General features: G+C 48.7%; 1 protein-coding gene across 1 annotated transcript in view; it reads left to right on the top strand.

Annotated features, from left to right (window-relative positions):
* The window catches only part of ADGRL4 (adhesion G protein-coupled receptor L4), a 160,053-nt gene that overhangs the window by 117,180 nt on the left and 24,257 nt on the right, over window positions 1–18,616 (top strand). The window contains exons 12-13 of the mRNA XM_066597834.1: window positions 16,200–16,420; window positions 16,518–16,584. Of these exons, the coding sequence (XP_066453931.1) occupies window positions 16,200–16,420; window positions 16,518–16,584 (288 nt within the window). The remainder of the gene's footprint in view (window positions 1–16,199; window positions 16,421–16,517; window positions 16,585–18,616) is intronic.

Here is an 18,616-nt window from a genome sequence, read left to right as displayed (position 1 = left end):
TCCTTCCCTGAGACGTTAGCGCGCTTTTCTGGCCAATTGAAAGACAGGGAAGGCATTACAACTTCCCCCTGCAACGTTTAAGCCCTATACCACCCCCCTTCTGTGAGTGGCTGGGAAGATCAGGTGTCACCCGAACATAAAAGTCGGCCCCTCCCGCGGTTCGGCTCAGATGCCGTGTGAGTTAGATGAGGGACAGTGCTGTTTGTACCGGAGCTGCTGTAGGGAAAGAATTGGTAGTTAGTGTAGGCTTCAAGACCCCCAAAGGTCCTTATTAGGGCCACTGATAGCTGTGTGTTGGCTGCTGTTAGCAGTGGCAATTTTTTTTCTTCTCAAAATCGGCTCTGCAGAGCGTTGCACCTGGCATTAGGGACAGAAGTGCTGCATAGGCAGGGAGAGTGTTAGGAGTGAGTGTAGCCTTCAAGAACCTCAACGGTCCTTTCTAGGGCCATATTTATCCGTGTGCAGTACTGTCCAGGCTGCTGTTAGCTGTGCTGCATTTTTTTTTTTCTTCTCAAAATCGCCTCTGCAGAGCATTCCACCCTCCATTGATACTGCAGGGAAAGAATTGCATAGGCAGGGCCACAACACAGTTATTATTCATTGAATATACGCAGTGCTGCCTTTTGGTGCAAAAAAATGGAAAATAATTCTATTTGTCCTGCCTCTGTCCGTCCTAAGGGCGGTGGACACGTGTCGGCTGCGTGTGCAACCTGTAAAAATCAGACGCACCCAGCTACGATTTACTGCTGGCTTCGCCATTTGCTTTCCTTAATTGGGAAAAAAAATACCTGCTCTGCCACAGTTAATAACTCTGCTACCCTCACGTTCTGTGACACATTAGCAGGAAAACAGCACAGTTATTAAACTTAGATTATTCATTCACTAGAGGCAGTGGGGCCTTTCGTTTTCAAAAAAGGGAAAAAATTATATTTGGCCTGCAGTCTTGCGCCAATTTATTAGCTGCCTGTGAAATCAAATCACTGGTAATACAGCATGCTGAGGGGTAGGGGTAGGCCTAGAGGACGTGGACGCGGCCGAGGACGCGGAGGGCCAAGTCAGGGTGTGGGCACAGGCCGAGCTCCTGATCCAGGTGTGTCGCAGCCGACTGCTGCGCGATTAGGAGAGAGGCACGTTTCTGGCGTCCCCACATTCATCGCCCAATTAATGGGTCCATGCGGGAGACGGTTATTAGAAAATGAGCAGTGTGAGCAGGTCCTGTCCTGGATGGCAGAAAGTGCTTCGAGCAACCTATCGTCTACCCGCAGTTCTGCGCCGTCCACTGCTGCAAATCCGAATCCTCTGTCTGCTGCTCCTCCTTCCTCCCAGCCTCCTCACTCCACTACAATGACACCTGCTCAGGAGCGGGAACACTCCCAGGAACTGTTCTCGGGCCCCTGCTTAGATTGGGCAGCAGCGGTTCCTCTCCCACCAGAGGAGTTTATCGTCACTGATGCCCAACCATTCGAAAGTTCCCGGGGTCCGGGGGAAGAGGCTGGGGACTTCCGCCAACTGTCTCAACAACTTTCTGTGGGTGAGGAGGACGATGACGATCAGACACAGTTGTCTTGCAGTGAGGTAGTAGTAAGGGCAGTAAGTCCGAGGGAGCAGCGCACAGAGGATTCGGAGGAAGAGCAGCAGGACGATGAGGTGACTGACCCCACCTGGTGTGCAACGCTTACTCAGGAGGACAGGTCTTCAGAGGGGGAGTCAAGGGCATCAGCAGGGCAGGTTGCAAGAGGCAGTGCGGTGGCCAGGGGTAGAGGCAGGGCCAGACCGAATAATCCACCAAGTGTTTCCCAAAGCGCCCCCTCGCGCCATGCCACCCTGCAGAGGCCGAGGTGCTCTAAGGTCTGGCAGTTTTTCACAGAGACGCCTGACGACCGACGAACAGTGGTGTGCAACCTTTGTCGCGCAAAGCTCAGCCGGGGAGCCAACACCAACAGCCTCACCACCACCACCATGCGCAGACATATGATGGCCAAGCACCCCGCAAGGTGGGACGAAGGCCGTTCAGCGCTCCGGTTTGCACCCCTGCCTCTCCCCCTGTGCCCCAACCTGCCACTGAGATGCAACCCCCCTCTCAGGACACAGGCACGACCGTCTCCTGGCCTGCACCCACACCCTCACCTCCGCTGTCCTCGGCCCCATCCAGCAGTGTAGTTCAGCGCACCGTCCAGCCGTCGCTTGCGCAACTGTTGGAGCGCAAGCGCAAGTACGCCGCCACACACCCGCACGCTCAAACGTTAACCGTCCGCATAGCAAAATTCATCAGCCTTGAGATGCTGCCGTATAGGGTTGTGGAAACGGAGTCCTTCAAAAGAATCATGGAGGCGGCGGCCCCGCGCTACTCAGTTCCCAGTCGCCACTACTTTTCCCGATGTGCCGTCCCAGCCCTGCACGACCAGGTCTCCCGCAACATTGTACGCGCCCTCACCAACGCGGTTACTGCCACGGTCCACTTAACTACGGACACGTGGACAAGCACAGGCGGGCAAGGCCACTACATCTCCCTGACGGCACATTGGGTGAATTTAGTGGAGGCTGGGACAGAGTCAGAGCCTGGGACCGCTCATGTCCTACCCACCCCCAGAATTGCGGGCCCCAGCTCGGTGGTGGCATCTGCGGAGGTGTATGCTTCCTCCACTAAAGCACCCTCCTCCTCCTCCTCCTCTGTCTCGCAATCAAGATGTGTTAGCAGCAGCATGTCGCCAGCAGTCGGTGTCGCGTGGTGTGGCAGCACAGCGGTGGGCAAGCGTCAGCAGGCCGTGCTGAAACTACTCAGCTTAGGCGATAAGAGGCACACGGCCCACGAACTGCTGCAGGGTCTGACAGAGCAGACCGACCGCTGGCTTGCGCCGCTGAGCCTCCAACCGGGCATGGTCGTGTGTGACAACGGCCGTAACCTGGTGGCGGCTCTGCAGCTCGGCAGCCTCACGCACGTGTCATGCCTGGCCCACGTCTTTAATTTGGTGGTTCAGCGCTTTCTGAAAAGCTACCCACGCTTGTCAGACCTGCTCGTAAAGGCGCGCCGGCTCTGCGCACATTTTCGCAAGTCCCACACGGACGCTGCCACCCTGCGCACCCTGCAACATCACTTTAAGCTGCCAGTGCACCGACTGCTGTGCGACGTGCCCACACGGTGGAACTCTACGCTCCACATGTTGGCCAGGCTCTATGAACAACGTAGAGCTAGAGTCGAATACCAACTCCAACATGGGCGGCGCAGTGGGAGTCAGCCTCCTCAATTCCTTTCAGAAGAGTGGGCCTGGTTGGCAGACATCTGCCATGTCCTTGGTAATTTTGAGGAGTCTACCCAGGTGGTGAGCGGCGATGCTACAATCATTAGCGTCACCATTCCTCTGCTATGCATCTTGAGAAATTCCCTGCAAACCATAAAGGCAGCTGCTTTGCGCTCGGAAACGGGGGCGGGGGAAGACAGTATGCCGCTGGATAGTCAGGGCACCCTCCTGTCTATATCTCAGCGCGTACAGGAGGAGGAGGAGGAGCATGAGGAGGATGAGGAGGAAGGGGAAGAGACAGCTTGGGCCGCTGCTGACGGTACACCGGCTGCTTGCCTGTCATCCTTTCAGCGTGTATGGCCTGAGGAGGAGGAGGAGGAGGAGGAGGATCCTGAAAGTGATCTTCCTAGTGAAGACAGCCATGTGTTGCGTACAGGTACCCTGGCACACATGGCTGACTTCATGTTAGGATGCCTTTCTCGTGACCCTCGCGTTGCACGCATTCTGGCCACGACGGATTACTGGGTGTACACACTGCTCGACCCACGGTATAAGGATAACCTGCCCACTCTGATTCCCGAAGAGGAAAGGGGTTCGAGAGTGTTGCTATACCACAGGACCCTTGCGGACAAGCTGATGGTAAAATTCCCAGCCGACAGCGCTAGTGGCAGAAGGCGCAGTACCGAGGGCAAGGTAGCAGGGGATGTGCGTAGATCGAGCAGCATGTACATCCCAGGCAGTGCAACAGTCTTTAAGGGCCTGGCCAGCTTTATGGCTCCCCACCAAGACTGTGTCACCGCTCCCCAGTCACGGCTGAGTCGGCGGGAGCACTGTAAAAGGATGGTGAGGGAGTACGTAGCGGATCGCACGACCATCCTTGGTGACGCCTCTGCCCCCTACAACTACTGGGTGTCGAAGCTGGACACGTGGCCTGAACTAGCGCTGTATGCCCTGGAGGTGCTTGCTTGTCCTGCGGCTAGCGTCTTGTCGGAGAGGGTGTTTAGTGCGGCTGGGGGAATCATCACAGATAAGCGTACCCACCTGTCAACCGACAGTGCCGACAGGCTAACACTCATCAAGATGAACAAAGGCTGGATTTCGCCAGACTTCTGTTCTCCACCAGCGGACAGCAGCGATACGTAAGCAATACGTAGGCTGCACCCGCGGATGGAAGCTACGTTCTCTCTCACCATCCAAAACGGGGACATTTCTGCTTCATCAATCTGTGTCTAATATTCCTCCTCCTCCTCCTGCTCCTCCTCCTGAAACCTCACGTAATCACGCTGAACGGGCAATTTTTCTTAGGGCCACAAGGCTCAGTCAAATAATTTTTCTGAACAATTTTTATAAGTTTCAATGCGCTTAAAATGCGCTTGGAACTTTAACTTGAACCAATTTTTCGTTACACTGGGCTGCCTCCAGGCCTAGTTACCACTTAAGCCACATTAACCAAAGCGATTAATGGGTTTCACCTGCCCTCTTGGCTGGCCATGGCCAATTTTTGGGATGTACATTAGTACTGTTGATACAGCAATTTTTGTGGGCCCTCGCCTACAGTGTAATCAAATTAATTTTTAGCCCACCTGCATTACAGCTGACGTTACCTCAGCTGTGTTGGGCAATGCAATGGGATATTTCTATGTACCGCCGGTGGCTTCCTGGCACCCACCCAGGCAGTGGGTCCACAGGGAGTTTAACCTACATGTGTCCACTTGTAAAGAACCCCAGTCTGACTGGGGCATGCAGTGTGGGCCGAAGCCCACCTGTATTACGCACGACATTACTACCTCAGCTGTGTTGGGCAATGCAATGGGATATTTTTGTGTACCGCCGGTGGGTTCCAGGGAGCCACCCATGCTGTAGGTGCACACTGAGTTTTTAATACATCTGTACACTTCTAAAGAACCCGTCTGACTGGGGCATGCAGTGTGGGCCGAAGCCCACCTGTATTACGCACGACATTACTACCTCAGCTGTGTTGGGCAATGCAATGGGATATTTCTATGTACCGCCGGTGGCTTCCTGGCACCCACCCATGCTGTGGGTCGACAGGGACTTCACAATAGGGAGTTGTACCTGCCTGTGTCTATGAATTAAAAAGCCCGGTCTGACTGGGGCATGCAGACACCTTGACAGAATGAATAGTGTGTGGCACATAGGTTCCCCATTGCTATGCCCACGTGTGCAGCTCCAGATGGAGGTGGCACAGGATTGGATTTCTCATTGCTTCTGTACAGCATTGTGGGCTATCGCCCCGCCCCTTTTAAAGAGGGTCGCTGCCTAGCCGTGCCAACCTCTGCAGTGTGTGCCTGCGGTCCCTCGTCATGGCAGACGCACTTCTAAATAGACATGAGTGTGGCGTGGCATGAGGGCAGCTGAAGGCTGCGCAGGGACACTTTGGTGTGCGCTGTGGGGGGGAGGGGGGGCGGTTGGGCAGCATGTAACCCAGGAGAAGTGTCAGTGGAGTGTCATCCAGGCAGTGATTGTGCTTTGTTGTAGCTAGTGTGGTGCTTAGCAAAGGTATGCCATGCTAATGAGGGCTTTTCAGAAGTAAAAGTTGTTGGGAGGGGGGGGGGGCACTCTTGCCGGTATTGTTGCTTAATAGTGGGACCTGTGAACTTGAGATGCAGCCCAACATGTAGCCCCTCGCCTACCCTATCCGTTTCTGTGTCATTCCCATCACTTTCTTGAATTGCCCAGATTTTCACACATGAAAACCTTAGCGAGCATCGGCGAAATACAAAAATGCTCTGGTCGCCCATTGACTTCAATGAGGTTCGTTGTTCGAAACGAACCCTCGAGCATCACGGGAAGTTCGTTCCGAATAACGAACACCCGAACATTTTGGTGTTCGCTCATCTCTAGTAAAAACCTGAAAAAAAAAATTAATTTTGGTATCCTTGTAATTGTACCGGCCCGCAGAAAAACATGTAGTGTGTCGTTTATGCTGCATAATTAACACTTAAAAAAAAATCTATGGCAGAATTGATGCATTTTCTCTCCCTGCGAACATAAAAAAAATAATAAAAGTTTTCAATATAGTCCAAGGACCCAAAAATGGCACCAATAAAAATTACAGTTTGCCATGCGAAAAACAAGCCCTCATACGGCCAGAACATGTGCTCCTTTTGTGGGCAGATTGGGCACACTCATCTGTGCATGTACTAGCCCACGTTCTCCTGGCACATGCCATGATTTTGATTACTCTGTGCATGATGTCTCCTATGTCATCCATGTTACACAGGTAGAAAGGGTTGGCATTATGAGACAAACTCTAGGGAGCAGAGAGGGTCCACACCGCCCACCGGCCCGGTCGGCATTCATTAGTATGTGGTGCAGGGAATTTTAGAACACCATTTCTCCAGGCTTTCTTCAGAAGCCATAACCAAATCCGTTTTGGAAGCAGTTGTATTCCAGTGTTCTGTAGGCGGTTTTATATGCCTGAAAGTACTGACAGGTTCCCTTTTCATAAAAGTTTTTTCTCCATTCCAACCTTCTTAAATGTTTTTTAAAGGAGTTGTCAAGTTGTAACCTACTGATGTCCTACACAGGATAGGTTATCAACAGTAGTTCAGCTGGGATCTGCTGCCCAAGACCCCTGCTGGTCAGCTGTTCTTTGGGCCGGTATGTTCGTGCACTGGGCGGATTTCTGCTGGAAGCACACAGCTCCATTCTCTTTGCAGTGGCCAGGGTTTAACCCTTTGTAAAGGAGTTGTCCAGCTGTAAACTATTGATGGCCAATCCTCAGGACAGATCCTCAATAGTAGATCGGCGAAGGTCTATCACACAAGAACCCCAGCAATCAGCTGTTTGCCAGGCCAGTGCACTCATGAACTAAGCAGATTTCTGCACGAAGCAGACAACTCCATTCTTACTACAGTGGCCAGGCTTGGCATTGCAGGCAAAATTCTCTCTGAAATAAACAGTAACTTGACCTGCAACACCATGCATGGCAGTGCAGTAAGAACGGCGCTGTCTGCTTCCTAAGAAAATCACTTGAGTGCACGAGCTCGTTGGCTCTTGTGAATAGCTGTCCGGTGGGGGGTCCTTAGTGATGGCCTCTGCCAATCTACTATTGATGACCTGTCCTAAGGATAAGCCATCGATAGTTTACAACCCATTTACTTTTTTCAGTGCATTATATGGTATGGTAAATGAAAAAAATCAAAAAGTACAACCCGTCCTGCAAAAAACAAGCCCTCTGTCAATGGAAAAATAAAAACCGTCCACGAAGAGAAACTAGAAATGACTCGGGAGAGAAGGGGTTAAGGGTGGACACAAGGTACTCTTGCAAAAGTGTCTGGTTCTTCCATTTGGAAATATATTCTTTTCGATCATTTAGACGTCACCTGCAGAGTCATTTTCTGTTTTTTACAGAGTGAAAACAAAAGAACTGGTAGGAGACCGTCTGGGGCTTTTTTGTTCCAAACACTTTCTTTTGTTTTGTTGCTTAGTGTGAGACGTCGGTGACGGAACGAGTCTTAATAGTGAACAGCATCATCTATCTTGTTTTATTTTCATTCTCCTCGGGGAAAAAGGATTACATAACCGCTAGTTTGTCTTACCTCTTTCCACTTACCATGATCGCGTCTTGTTATACCTACGGTAAGACTGAAGCTGTTCTCCTGTTCGGCACTTATCTCCAGAGAAATATAATAACTATTAATGTTCTCTTTCAGTGCAGTAATTAAACTTTGAATGCACCCAAACAGTCTGGGTCTAATGTTAGCTGAGATGTAGCACGTGCTAAGATGGCTTTAGTCATAATAACACCGAATAATAGGCATATTCTTCAGCATAATCTCCTAATAGGCACCCTCATGTTCAATGCCGAGAAGAACTAAATAAATGACACAGGAATATAGACATGCTCGGAGCTCTAAATCTCCCGCTTCCCTTCACACAACCAGAGAGTTACAAGACGAAATTCTACAGCCAACCGTAGGGGAGGGGGGGGGGGGGCTCGTTGTATATGGGTTTAAAGACAGTTTTCCAGTACTTGAAGTGACCCTCCAGTTTCGGGCAAAATTCTGTCCCTAGACGAGAGGGAGGGGGGGGTATGTTACCTGCAGTTTTTCTTATCTACAGCACCTCTGGTTCTGGGCACCTTTTTTTAGTTGTCCAAGTTGGCTGCAGCAATTTTCTAACCACCTAATGCATACTATGCACTGTTCTCTGATTGGCCAGTGCTGATCATGTGAGCAGCTCCAGGCCAATTAAAGCAGATATAGTGCATTGGTAATCTAATTGTCAGGGTTCAAACCTGGGAAGTCCCGTCCTCCAGGTGATGTCTTTCCCTAGTGAGCTATGCAGCCTGCTGGACAGCTCCCCTACCTAACCTTGCCCAGTTTCCTGCTCCTGATTAGATTTACCTGCACTGATTAGACACTCTATCTAAACCTGTCCCTCCCTCAGTGCATGATTATTGTGGTCTCAGCCAGTAGTCAAGCTCTCTCACCTGACATATCTACCTGTGTACTGACCTCTGGCTTCCCTGACTATGTTACCCGCCTGATTCTCTATACCGCGAACTGATACCTATCTGGCTTTCCTTGACCACGCTACCGATCCACACTGGTTACAACAAGAGACTCCAACCCCGAACCGGATCGTAACACTAATAATAACAATGTACTATGGGGATTAGGTAGACTAAATTTTGCACTGGCCATCTTGGATAGCCCAAAAAGAGACCTGTGACTGGTGGATTGGAGGGATGGTAGAGAAGAACTGCAGGTACTATACACCTCTCCCGTTCTGGTCCAGGAATAGAATTCTGTCCTGAATCCGGAGAGTCATTGCAGCTTGTCTTTTGCCTATACCAATCCCGCATTCCCACATACTGACCTCAGCTAGATTCAGTTCCTGGCACTTTAAATCTGGCAAGTGTACAGTGACCCATTGACAGTGAGTGGTGTACATAGTCCACTTGACAGATGCAAAGTGCCGGGAGTCGAATCTAACTGAGATCAGTGCAGCAGTAGAGACAAAAGATAAGCTTCTATGAAATAAGCTGGGCCACAGCTGCAAAGCTATGCAACCGGGTCCACTGACCCGAGGACATGACAGGTCCTTCCTTTTAAATATTGATGACCTATCCTTAAGATAGGTCATCATTATCAGATCATGAGAAATTTGACTTCTGGCACCAATGTAGTTTGTAGGGACCATGGTGCTCCAATGACTGCTGCAGCCTCTTCTTCGGCCTTTAGCTTTATATTCATTGATCACATGGCTTTTCTGCAGCATAGTGCCATTTAAATGAATGAGACTAAGCGGCTATATAATGTATGGCGCTGTGCCTGGTGTGCAATGGAGAAGCTGTAACTATCGAAACAGTTTTGCCTATAGCCACTTCAAACAGCCAATTGGCATTGATGCCAGGAATCGATGTCCCACTAGTTGACTTCTACTAAGAATATGTCATCAGTAGCTAAGTCCCAGAAAACTCCTTTTAAGGGGGTTGTCAAGCCTCATGATTTTTTTTTTTATAAATAGCAAAATGATTAATACTCTACCAGTTAGCTGCCATTTCCATGCCGATGCTTTTCCAATTTCCATGCCAGTCTCTGACCATTCAGTAACCATATAGAATGTTGACACAAGTGACCACTGCAGCCGATCACTGAGCACATCGGTGACCAAAGTGGTGTCAACACATCACTGGCATAGCCAGGAATCACCATGCAAGAGTAATAGATCAAGATCTCCCGGGAAGCTCAACTCTTCTGTAACTTCCATAAGATTTGAATGGAGAGATCGGTGCACATACTTTTATCTCCAGCTGTTGGCTAAATCCACTGCTATACCTATAAGCCATTTATGGTATAACCGTGAGAAATATCCATGCTGGAAAAACACTTTCTAGGGGTTGTCTAGTCATCAGACAACCCTGCTTCAATAGCACCACCTCCATTAAACCAATGAATCAAACTTTTTGGGGGAGGCAGTACTATTAAAGCAGGGTTGTCCAGTAACCGAAAAACCCCTTTAATAGTGTGTATCAGTCTGCAGATGTCCTAGTAGTGTCTTAGGGTGTCCATACATATTAGATCTAGATTGGCCAAACATTTCAATTTTGGTTACATGGACCAATCATCTTTTGCGCAGTATGGCCTCTCAACCTTTCCCTGGCAGCAGTTGTCAGAAGTGATAGCGGTCAGAATCTTGTATTTCAGCTGTCCAATTAATTTGGTTTCAGGAGATAAACCATTGTCAAAGATCTCTGGCCAAGCAGAGATACATGTGTATGGGGGTTTGAGGCAAGATAGCTATTGGCTGAATGAAAATTCACCCAGCCGCTATCTCAAAAGTAGAGTATGGATAGCCTTAGCATATGATGTCCCCATGATTACTTGTCACAAATTTTGCCATCAAAGTGCCTACTACATATGCCCCACCAGGTTCCATCCACAGATGACCCCATACAGTCCTTCAAGCTCAGCCAGGGTTGCCAGCCTGAATTTCTCATTTTTTTGGACAATGTATGCAAAAAATGACGGACAGACAGTATCTTTTATGGACACATTGGAAAAAGATAAGGAACGATAAAGATTTTAAGTAATACATGTTTACAGGTTAGAAGCTGATAGGACCAGCATGACCAGCATTTACTGTGAGCTGAAAAAAGATGGTAATTACAATCATAATAACCTGTTCAACTACCACCAGCCTAAAAAAATTCATGGACCCATTTAAGATTTTCGATGGACACTGGGAAAAAGTCACTTATTTTTATGGACTGTCCAGAAACTTCTGGACACTTGACATCTCAGTTGCCCTCCAGATTGCCTGCTGCAGTCACAGAAGAGGGAGGGTGGAGGATCCAGGCGAAGGTTTGGGGATCCCTTGGCCTGTGGCTGGAGCAGAATCTACACTCACCACTGTGGAGAGGTCTAGAGTCACCTGTCTCAGTTTGCGTCTGGTATCTTGTTCCCGCGTTGTGGGTAGCAGGGACATTAGGCTCTCATGCCCAGGCTCAGGCCACTGAAGGTTGGGCACGGGGCAGTGTTTTGTCTCATTGTAAAATCCCCTTGGAAGTGGGATCTAGCGGGACCGATGAGGAAAATTGTAGCCAGACATTGTGCAACGGTTGAAAGTTTTATTGATAAACAGTTCAACTTAGACCTATCTGGCCCGAGATATGTAACAATGAACAAGTCCCTTATCTCAGGATTAATAAACGGAACAAGGTCATGTCAGATTGCAGAATTCTCAGGATTTAGAGTCAGTCCTCAAAGTCCATAGAACAATAAGAGGCAGTGCTCCTTAGCGCAGCCGTGCAACTTACATTTAGGAGTATCAAAGGAGACAGTCTCTCAATTCCCGCTTTAGTATGAGCTGTAGACCAACTCTTGTCCCAACAAAATCCGCAGGACAGGCTTCTCAAGGGGTGGCTGCTGATGTCCCCTCTGCAATGCACATCAGCAGAAACAGCCTCAAATACTCGTGTCCCGAAGGCAGAAGGAGAACACATGGATTCACTTCATCTTTACAGTAGCCCGCCAACAACGTCCTCCTTCTGGCTTCCGGTTGGAGACAGCATGGCGATGAGAGAAGAGCGGCCACTCCCCGAAGTCCCGTCCCGCTCTGCGAGGCAAAACCTTGCCTTAGCCTGCAAACCTTTGCTCATGCGAGCCATTATCTGCACGAGCATCCACTTTATCACAAAGGCGTTAGTGAAAGATGAGGAAGCCCCCTCCTACAGATGCAACCATATTGTCTTCTCCGTTGAGATCTGTTTATTGTCAACGTATACTTTTTGCTTAATTCGTTTTAATAAAAAATGTTTTACCCCTTTGTTAGAAAGAACAAAAGAGGGTGAATTTAGAGCTTAGGGTTCTGCTGCGCGTATCTGCAGGATTACCTGTTTATCATGTAAGTTTTATGAAACTTGGGCCCCTTATTCCCCTTTCAATTTTTGTAATACAATTGTACACAAAGAGCTAGAAAACCAGTGTAGCTGTGATTGCATTACAGTTTAAGTCTCTTGGAGCGTTGGAAATCTGTCATGAATATGGAACGGATAAAATTTCAGAGAGACACGATACTTGGTTGTAAGCGGCGATGGTTCTCAATTGTAGTCTCACCAGCTGGAACACAAGTGGATTAGCTTATGAACGATCAATGTGATATTTCCACCTGTGTTCTCAGCGCCCGGATGCAGAGACACAAGGCCGGTGTGAGGAGATTTCTAGAACATTTTAGAGAGACACTAAAATTAGCAAGAAGCACTAAATGAAATGGTTTTCTAATGTGCGCTCATTGTCAAAAGCAATCCAGCCCGCAGAAGAAGTTGTAATTTTGCTGCAAAACCCGGCATGCGGTTCCATCTCAGGCAGATATACTTGTGTATAGTGACCTCTTGTTCTGCTTGTGTAGAGCTTGTTGACCACTAGATACCTCTACAACACAGAAAAGAGATTTCCCCCCATTACCAGAGTTTGAGAGGGGCGCATTATTGAGATGGGAGAAGCTGGATGGTCGTATCGATGAATTGTCCCCCACCGGGCCGTTCTGACCAGACTGTTAGGAAGTGTTGGGACCAGTGGATGTGTGAGGGCACACAAGGCGACTGGGCTCAGGACCCCCCGACAGACCACCAGTAGATAGAAGCATCTGACCAGACTGTTAGGAAGTGTTGGGACCAGTGGATGTGTGAGGGCACGCAAGGTTACAGGACTCAGGATGCCCCCTACAGACCACCAGTAGAGAGGATCATCTGATCGTCCAACAAGCATGAGCAGCTCCAACTGTTTCTCTGTCCCCAATTGAAAGACAGGTGTCGCCATCGTTACAAACCCCTGTGTCTGTCGGAACCATTTCCAGATGCTTGGCTAAAGGGCATTTGGTCTCACATAGCCGGTTATATGTACTGTCTTTACTGCCACCCACCGTTGCCTCTGTTTGCATTGAATGACGAAACTGCTGTAGAATGGAACCAAGAAGAATAATTTAACTGGGAATTTAGGTTTAGCTTGGGCGCTGATGATGGTCGTGTTAATGTCTGGAGAACTTGGGGTGAGCGACTCAACCCTGCCTTTGCTGTGAAGCTGCATACTGCCCCCTGCTGGTATGATGGTCTGGGGGCAATCGCATACAACAGTCGGTCCCCCCTAGTAGTGATATGGGGAACAATGACAACTCAGCCACATGTGTTCCTCTCATGGCGGCTTCCAGCAGGATAATGCTCGGCTGCACACACAAGGGGGTCACAGGAGCCCCCACAACATTGTCACATTTCTGCGGCTGCTCAGCCTCCATATATATCATCAATGGAACATGTATGGGACTATCTGGGACACCAACTTCGACAGTCCGTGATTTAGATGCTCAGTTACCACAAATGTGGAGTAACATCCTGCAGGATACCATACAGAACCTTTATGCCTCCATGCCCACCTGTATCACATCTTCAATCCAAACTAGAGGCAGTACAACAGGGTTCTAGAGTCTCCAGGCCCCCCATATCACATCTTGTATCCAAGCTAGAGGGGGTACAACATGGTACTAGAGCCTCCATGCCCGACCATATCACATCTTGTATCCAAGCTAGAGGCAGTACAACAGAATACTAGAGCCTCCATGACCCCCGTGTCACATCATGTATCCAAGCTGGAGGTGGTACAACAGCGTACTAGAGCCTCCATGCCTGTCTGTATCACATCTTGCATCCAAGCTAGAGGCGGCCCAACAGGGTACTAGAGCCTTTATGCCCCCCTCCTCGTATCACATTTTGTATCCAAGCTAGAGGGGGTACAACAGAGTAGTAGAGCCTCCATGCCCACCTGTATCGCATCTTGTATCAAAACTAGAGGTGTACAACAGGGTACTAGAGCCTCCATGGCCACCTGTATCACATCTTATATCCAAGCTAGAGGGGGTACAACAGAGTACTAGAGCCTCCATGCCCCCCTGTATCACATCTTGTATCCAAGCTAGAGGCTGCCCAACAGGGTACTAGAGCCTACATGCCCCCCCCCCCCCCGTATCACGTCTTATATGCAACCTGGAGGCCGTACAACAGGGTACTAGAGCCTCCATGCCCCCCCCCTCCCGTATCACATCTTATATGCAAGCTGGAGGCCGTACAACAGGGTACTAGAGCCTCCATGCCCCCCCCCCCCCCGTATCACATCTTATATGCAAGCTAGAGGCGGTACAACAGGGTACTAGAACCTCCATGCCCTCCGTATCACATCTTGTATCCAAGCTAGAGGCAGTACAACAGGGTACTAGAGCCTCCATGCCACCGTATCACATCTTATATCCAAGCTAGAGGCGGTACAACAGGGTACTAGAGCCTCCATGCCACCGTATCACATCTTATATCCAAGCTAGAGGCGGTACAACAGGGTACTCTCTCTACAAGGGGTCGGTTCTCCACTATAAATGACCCTTTTGCTCTGATATTGTAATCACTTATAACAACGCTACAATCAGACAGAGAAAGTTTCATTCCATTCCAAGAACTTCCAGGTGATGGATTTTTTTTACAATGAGTGTATTTTCTGATTTTTTGACAATTGTTTTTGTTTAAACTGTAGCATTTTAAAAATTATTTTATTACCTTTCATTAGAGATGAGCGAACGTGCTCCTTTAGGACAATTACTCGATGGAGCACCGCTTTTTTCGAGTAACTGCCTCCTCGGGTGAAAAAATTCGGGGGGCGCCGGGGGGCGGAGGCGGCGGGGTGAAGCAGTGATTAGCAGGGGGGAACAGGGGGGGGGGTCTCTCTCTCCCCCCCCCCCCACTCCCCACTGCAACCCCCTGTTCACCCCCGGCACCCCTCGAATCTTTTCACCCGATTAGGCAGTTACTTGAAAAAAGCGATGCTCGATCGAGTAATTGCTCTAAACGAGCACGTTCGCTCATCTCTACCTTTCATGCATTTACCCTTAAAGTTTGTTTTAGAATTTTGGCAAATCCCTGTAAAATATTGTAGAAAGTTTAATTCTATCCAACTACTCCTTCTAGAGGAGATATATATATATATACTTCTTCTAAGGGAGGGATGTTACTGACAATGAGTGCATTTTATCTACCCAAACCTCTGTCTCCACTATTTCTGCTTCAGAACCGTAGGTCTGGGCGGGTTGGGAGGAATAGGATGCTTTCACAGGGGATGTATTGACTTTCTACAGCAGAAAATAGGCGGCGAATATGCAGCCAATCCACAGGGGCCCAATCCGCAGCTAAATGGGGCGTGTGTTGTGGATTGGAAGCAGGTTTTAATCTCAGCATTAAAAAATGTCCATCCAGTTCAGCCTATTAAAGGGGTTGTCCCGCGCCGAAACGGGTTTTTTTTTTTTTCAACCCCCCCCCCGGTCGGCGCGAGACAACCCCGATGCAGGGAGGTAAAGGAAGTTTACCGGAGCGCTTACCTTAATCCCCGCGCTCCGGTGACTTCAATACTTACCGCTGAAGATGGCCGCCGGGATCCTCTGTCTTCGTGGACCGCAGCTCTTCTGTGCGGTCCATTGCCGATTCCAGCCTCCTGATTGGCTGGAATCGGCACGTGACGGGGCGGAGCTACACGGAGCCTGCATTCTGCACGAGCGGCTCCATAGAAGATTGCAGAAGACCCGGACTGCGCAAGCGCGGCTAATTTGGCCATCGGAGGGCGAAAATTAGTCGGCACCATGGAGACGAGGACGCCAGCAACGGAGCAGGTAAGTATAAAACTTTTTATAACTTCTGTATGGCTCATAATTAATGCACAATGTACATTACAAAGTGCATTAATATGGCCATACAGAAGTGTATAGACCCACTTGCTGCCGCGGGACAACCCCTTTAACCCCCAATGTTTATTGTATCTAATGAAGGTTCCAGGAATTCCTTTATAAACCAAACAAGATAAAGTTATCGGAAGTTGCGGAAACTTTTTATAATCACAAAAGTTAAAGTTTTCTGAAGGTGAACAATCCAGTTTGAGATTCCTAACTTTTGTCTTCTAGGTTCTTTGTGCAGTCATTGCCGGATTGCTCCATTACTTCTTCCTCGCTGCCTTTGCCTGGATGTGCATTGAAGGGATTCATCTGTATCTCATAGTGGTCGGTGTTATTTACAATCGAGGATTCCTACATAAGAACTTCTACATTTTTGGATACTGCAGCCCAGCCGTAGTGGTGGGGGTTTCGGCTGTTTTGGGATACAAGTATTACGGCACAGATAAAGTGTAAGTACTGTGTGTCTACATTGTAGCACTGGCTCCTCAGATGTATTTTCCCAACAGGATAAATTATTAATGCTGTGATATTTTATTTATTTTGAAGATGTTGGCTGAGCACAGAGAATAATTTTATATGGAGTTTTATTGGACCGGCCTGTCTCATCATTCTCGTGAGTACAACATTCCTTTTTTATTAACATTCTCCAGTGTTTTATTGGAGCATTTTTGATTTAAGTAAGATTAAGAGGATTGTTTAACAACATACTGCAAAGAGCTGTGATGTGTGGTGATAACCCATTGCTTCCACTGAGATATTAGCTACCGTAGTCTGCTTTCCTACCCTATAAATTCAAAGCTGCTGCCTACCTGGTATATATAGGACCAGGCAAGGGGCGGGATCTTAGGGGAAAGACTACAAATGTCATGATAGCCGGCCTTAGCTACCTGTGACCGGTGCGATTGAACGGGGCACCAGCCAACAGTTTGTAGGGGGCATCAGACCAGGGGCGTAACTATAGGGGATGCAGTGGATGCGGTTGCACCCAGGCCGAGGAGCCTTAGGGGGCCTATAAGGCCTCTCCTCTCCATATAGGGAGCCAAGTACTATAAATAAAGCATTATAGTTGGGGGCCCTGTTACAGGTTTTGCATTGGGGCCCAGAAGCTTCAAGTTATGCCTCTGTGCAGCATGGTTTAGGTATGGGTACGGGTACAGATACAGATAGAAGGGGGGGGGGGGGCAGCTCACCTTTTGCATCAGGGCCCCTGAGCCTTTAGTTACGCCCCTGCATCAGGCGGATCATGTTATTCCTCCATGCCGCAGTGTCTTGTGAAGCTATATGAATCAACCTCCACCAGGGTCTGCCTCAGCCCCTCTTAGGTTCTGAAGCACCACTGTCCACCCATTGGCACCCCTCAACAAAATCACTTATTTCTGCTGCTTTATTTAGGTTATGAGCTTGGTACCGGGGTTATATTTGTGTTATGTACTTGCTTTTGGTGCTGTGTGTATGTTATACGTTTGCTTCTGGCATTGTATCTATGCACTGATGTTGGTTCATGTTGTATTTATATTATGAGATTGGTTGTGGTAGTGTGTCTGTGTGGTAAGGTTGCATTGTGATGTATTTAAGTTATGAGTTTGATTCTTATGCTGTATTTGTAATATGAGCTTGTTTCTGGTGCTGTATTTATGTTATGAGCTTGGTTCTGGCACTGTATATATGAGTTTGGTTCTGGTGCTGTATTTATAGTGTGAGCTTGGTTCTGGTATTGTATCTATGTACTGAACTTGGTTTGGATACTATATTTATGTTATAAGCTTGGTTTAGGTACAGGACAGAAGAAGAAAACAAGCAGATTGCCTATCAAATATAGCTTTTTTCTTATGGTGGAGGGAATGCAACAAAAATTCCGTATAGGGTGTCATCAACCCACGGAACGCACTGAATATGACGAATGAGGGATTATGGTTTTGTCAAAAGCTGGCCAGTTATATAATCAGAGTTCAAGATCCAAGAACTGCTGCTGAGTCGTCAGTAAGGTACTACACAAGTTCTTAAAGGGGTTGTCCCGAGGCAGCAAGTGGGTCTATACACTTCTGTATGGCCATAATAATGCACTTTGTAATGTACATTGTGCATTAATTATGAGCCATACAGAAGTTATAAAAAGTTTTGTACTTACCTGCTCCGTTGCTAGCGTCCTCGTCTCCATGGTGCCGACTAATTTTCGCCCTCCGATGGCCAAATTAGCCGCGCTTGCGCAGTCCGGGTCTTCTTCTTTTCTGAATGGGGCTCCGTGTAGCTCCGTGTAGCTCCGCCCCGTCACGTGCCGATTCCAGCCAATCAGGAGGCTGGAATCGGCAATGGACCGCACAGAAGCCCTGCGGTCCATGAAGACAGAGGATCCCGGCGGCCATCTTCAGCAGGTGAGTATGAAGACGCCGGACCGCCGGGATTCAGGTAAGCGCTGTGCGGGTGGTTTTTTTAACCCCTGCATCGGGGTTGTCTCGCGCCGAACGGGGGGGGGGGTTTAAAAAAAAAAAAAAAACGTTTCGGCGCGGGACAACCCCTTTAAGTTTAGAGAAAACGGTAGGCAAAAATACAAAGGCCAGGTGTTAGCAAGGGCAAGGTGGTGCTAAGGATGATAATGGCATAACAGACGGAGGCTGGTTACTACATTATTTAGGGTTGCATCACTT

This window comes from Eleutherodactylus coqui, chromosome 3, assembly GCF_035609145.1.
Source record: "Eleutherodactylus coqui strain aEleCoq1 chromosome 3, aEleCoq1.hap1, whole genome shotgun sequence".
NCBI lineage: Eukaryota > Metazoa > Chordata > Amphibia > Anura > Eleutherodactylidae > Eleutherodactylus > Eleutherodactylus coqui.
This window is presented reverse-complemented; position numbering and strand designations above follow the sequence as displayed.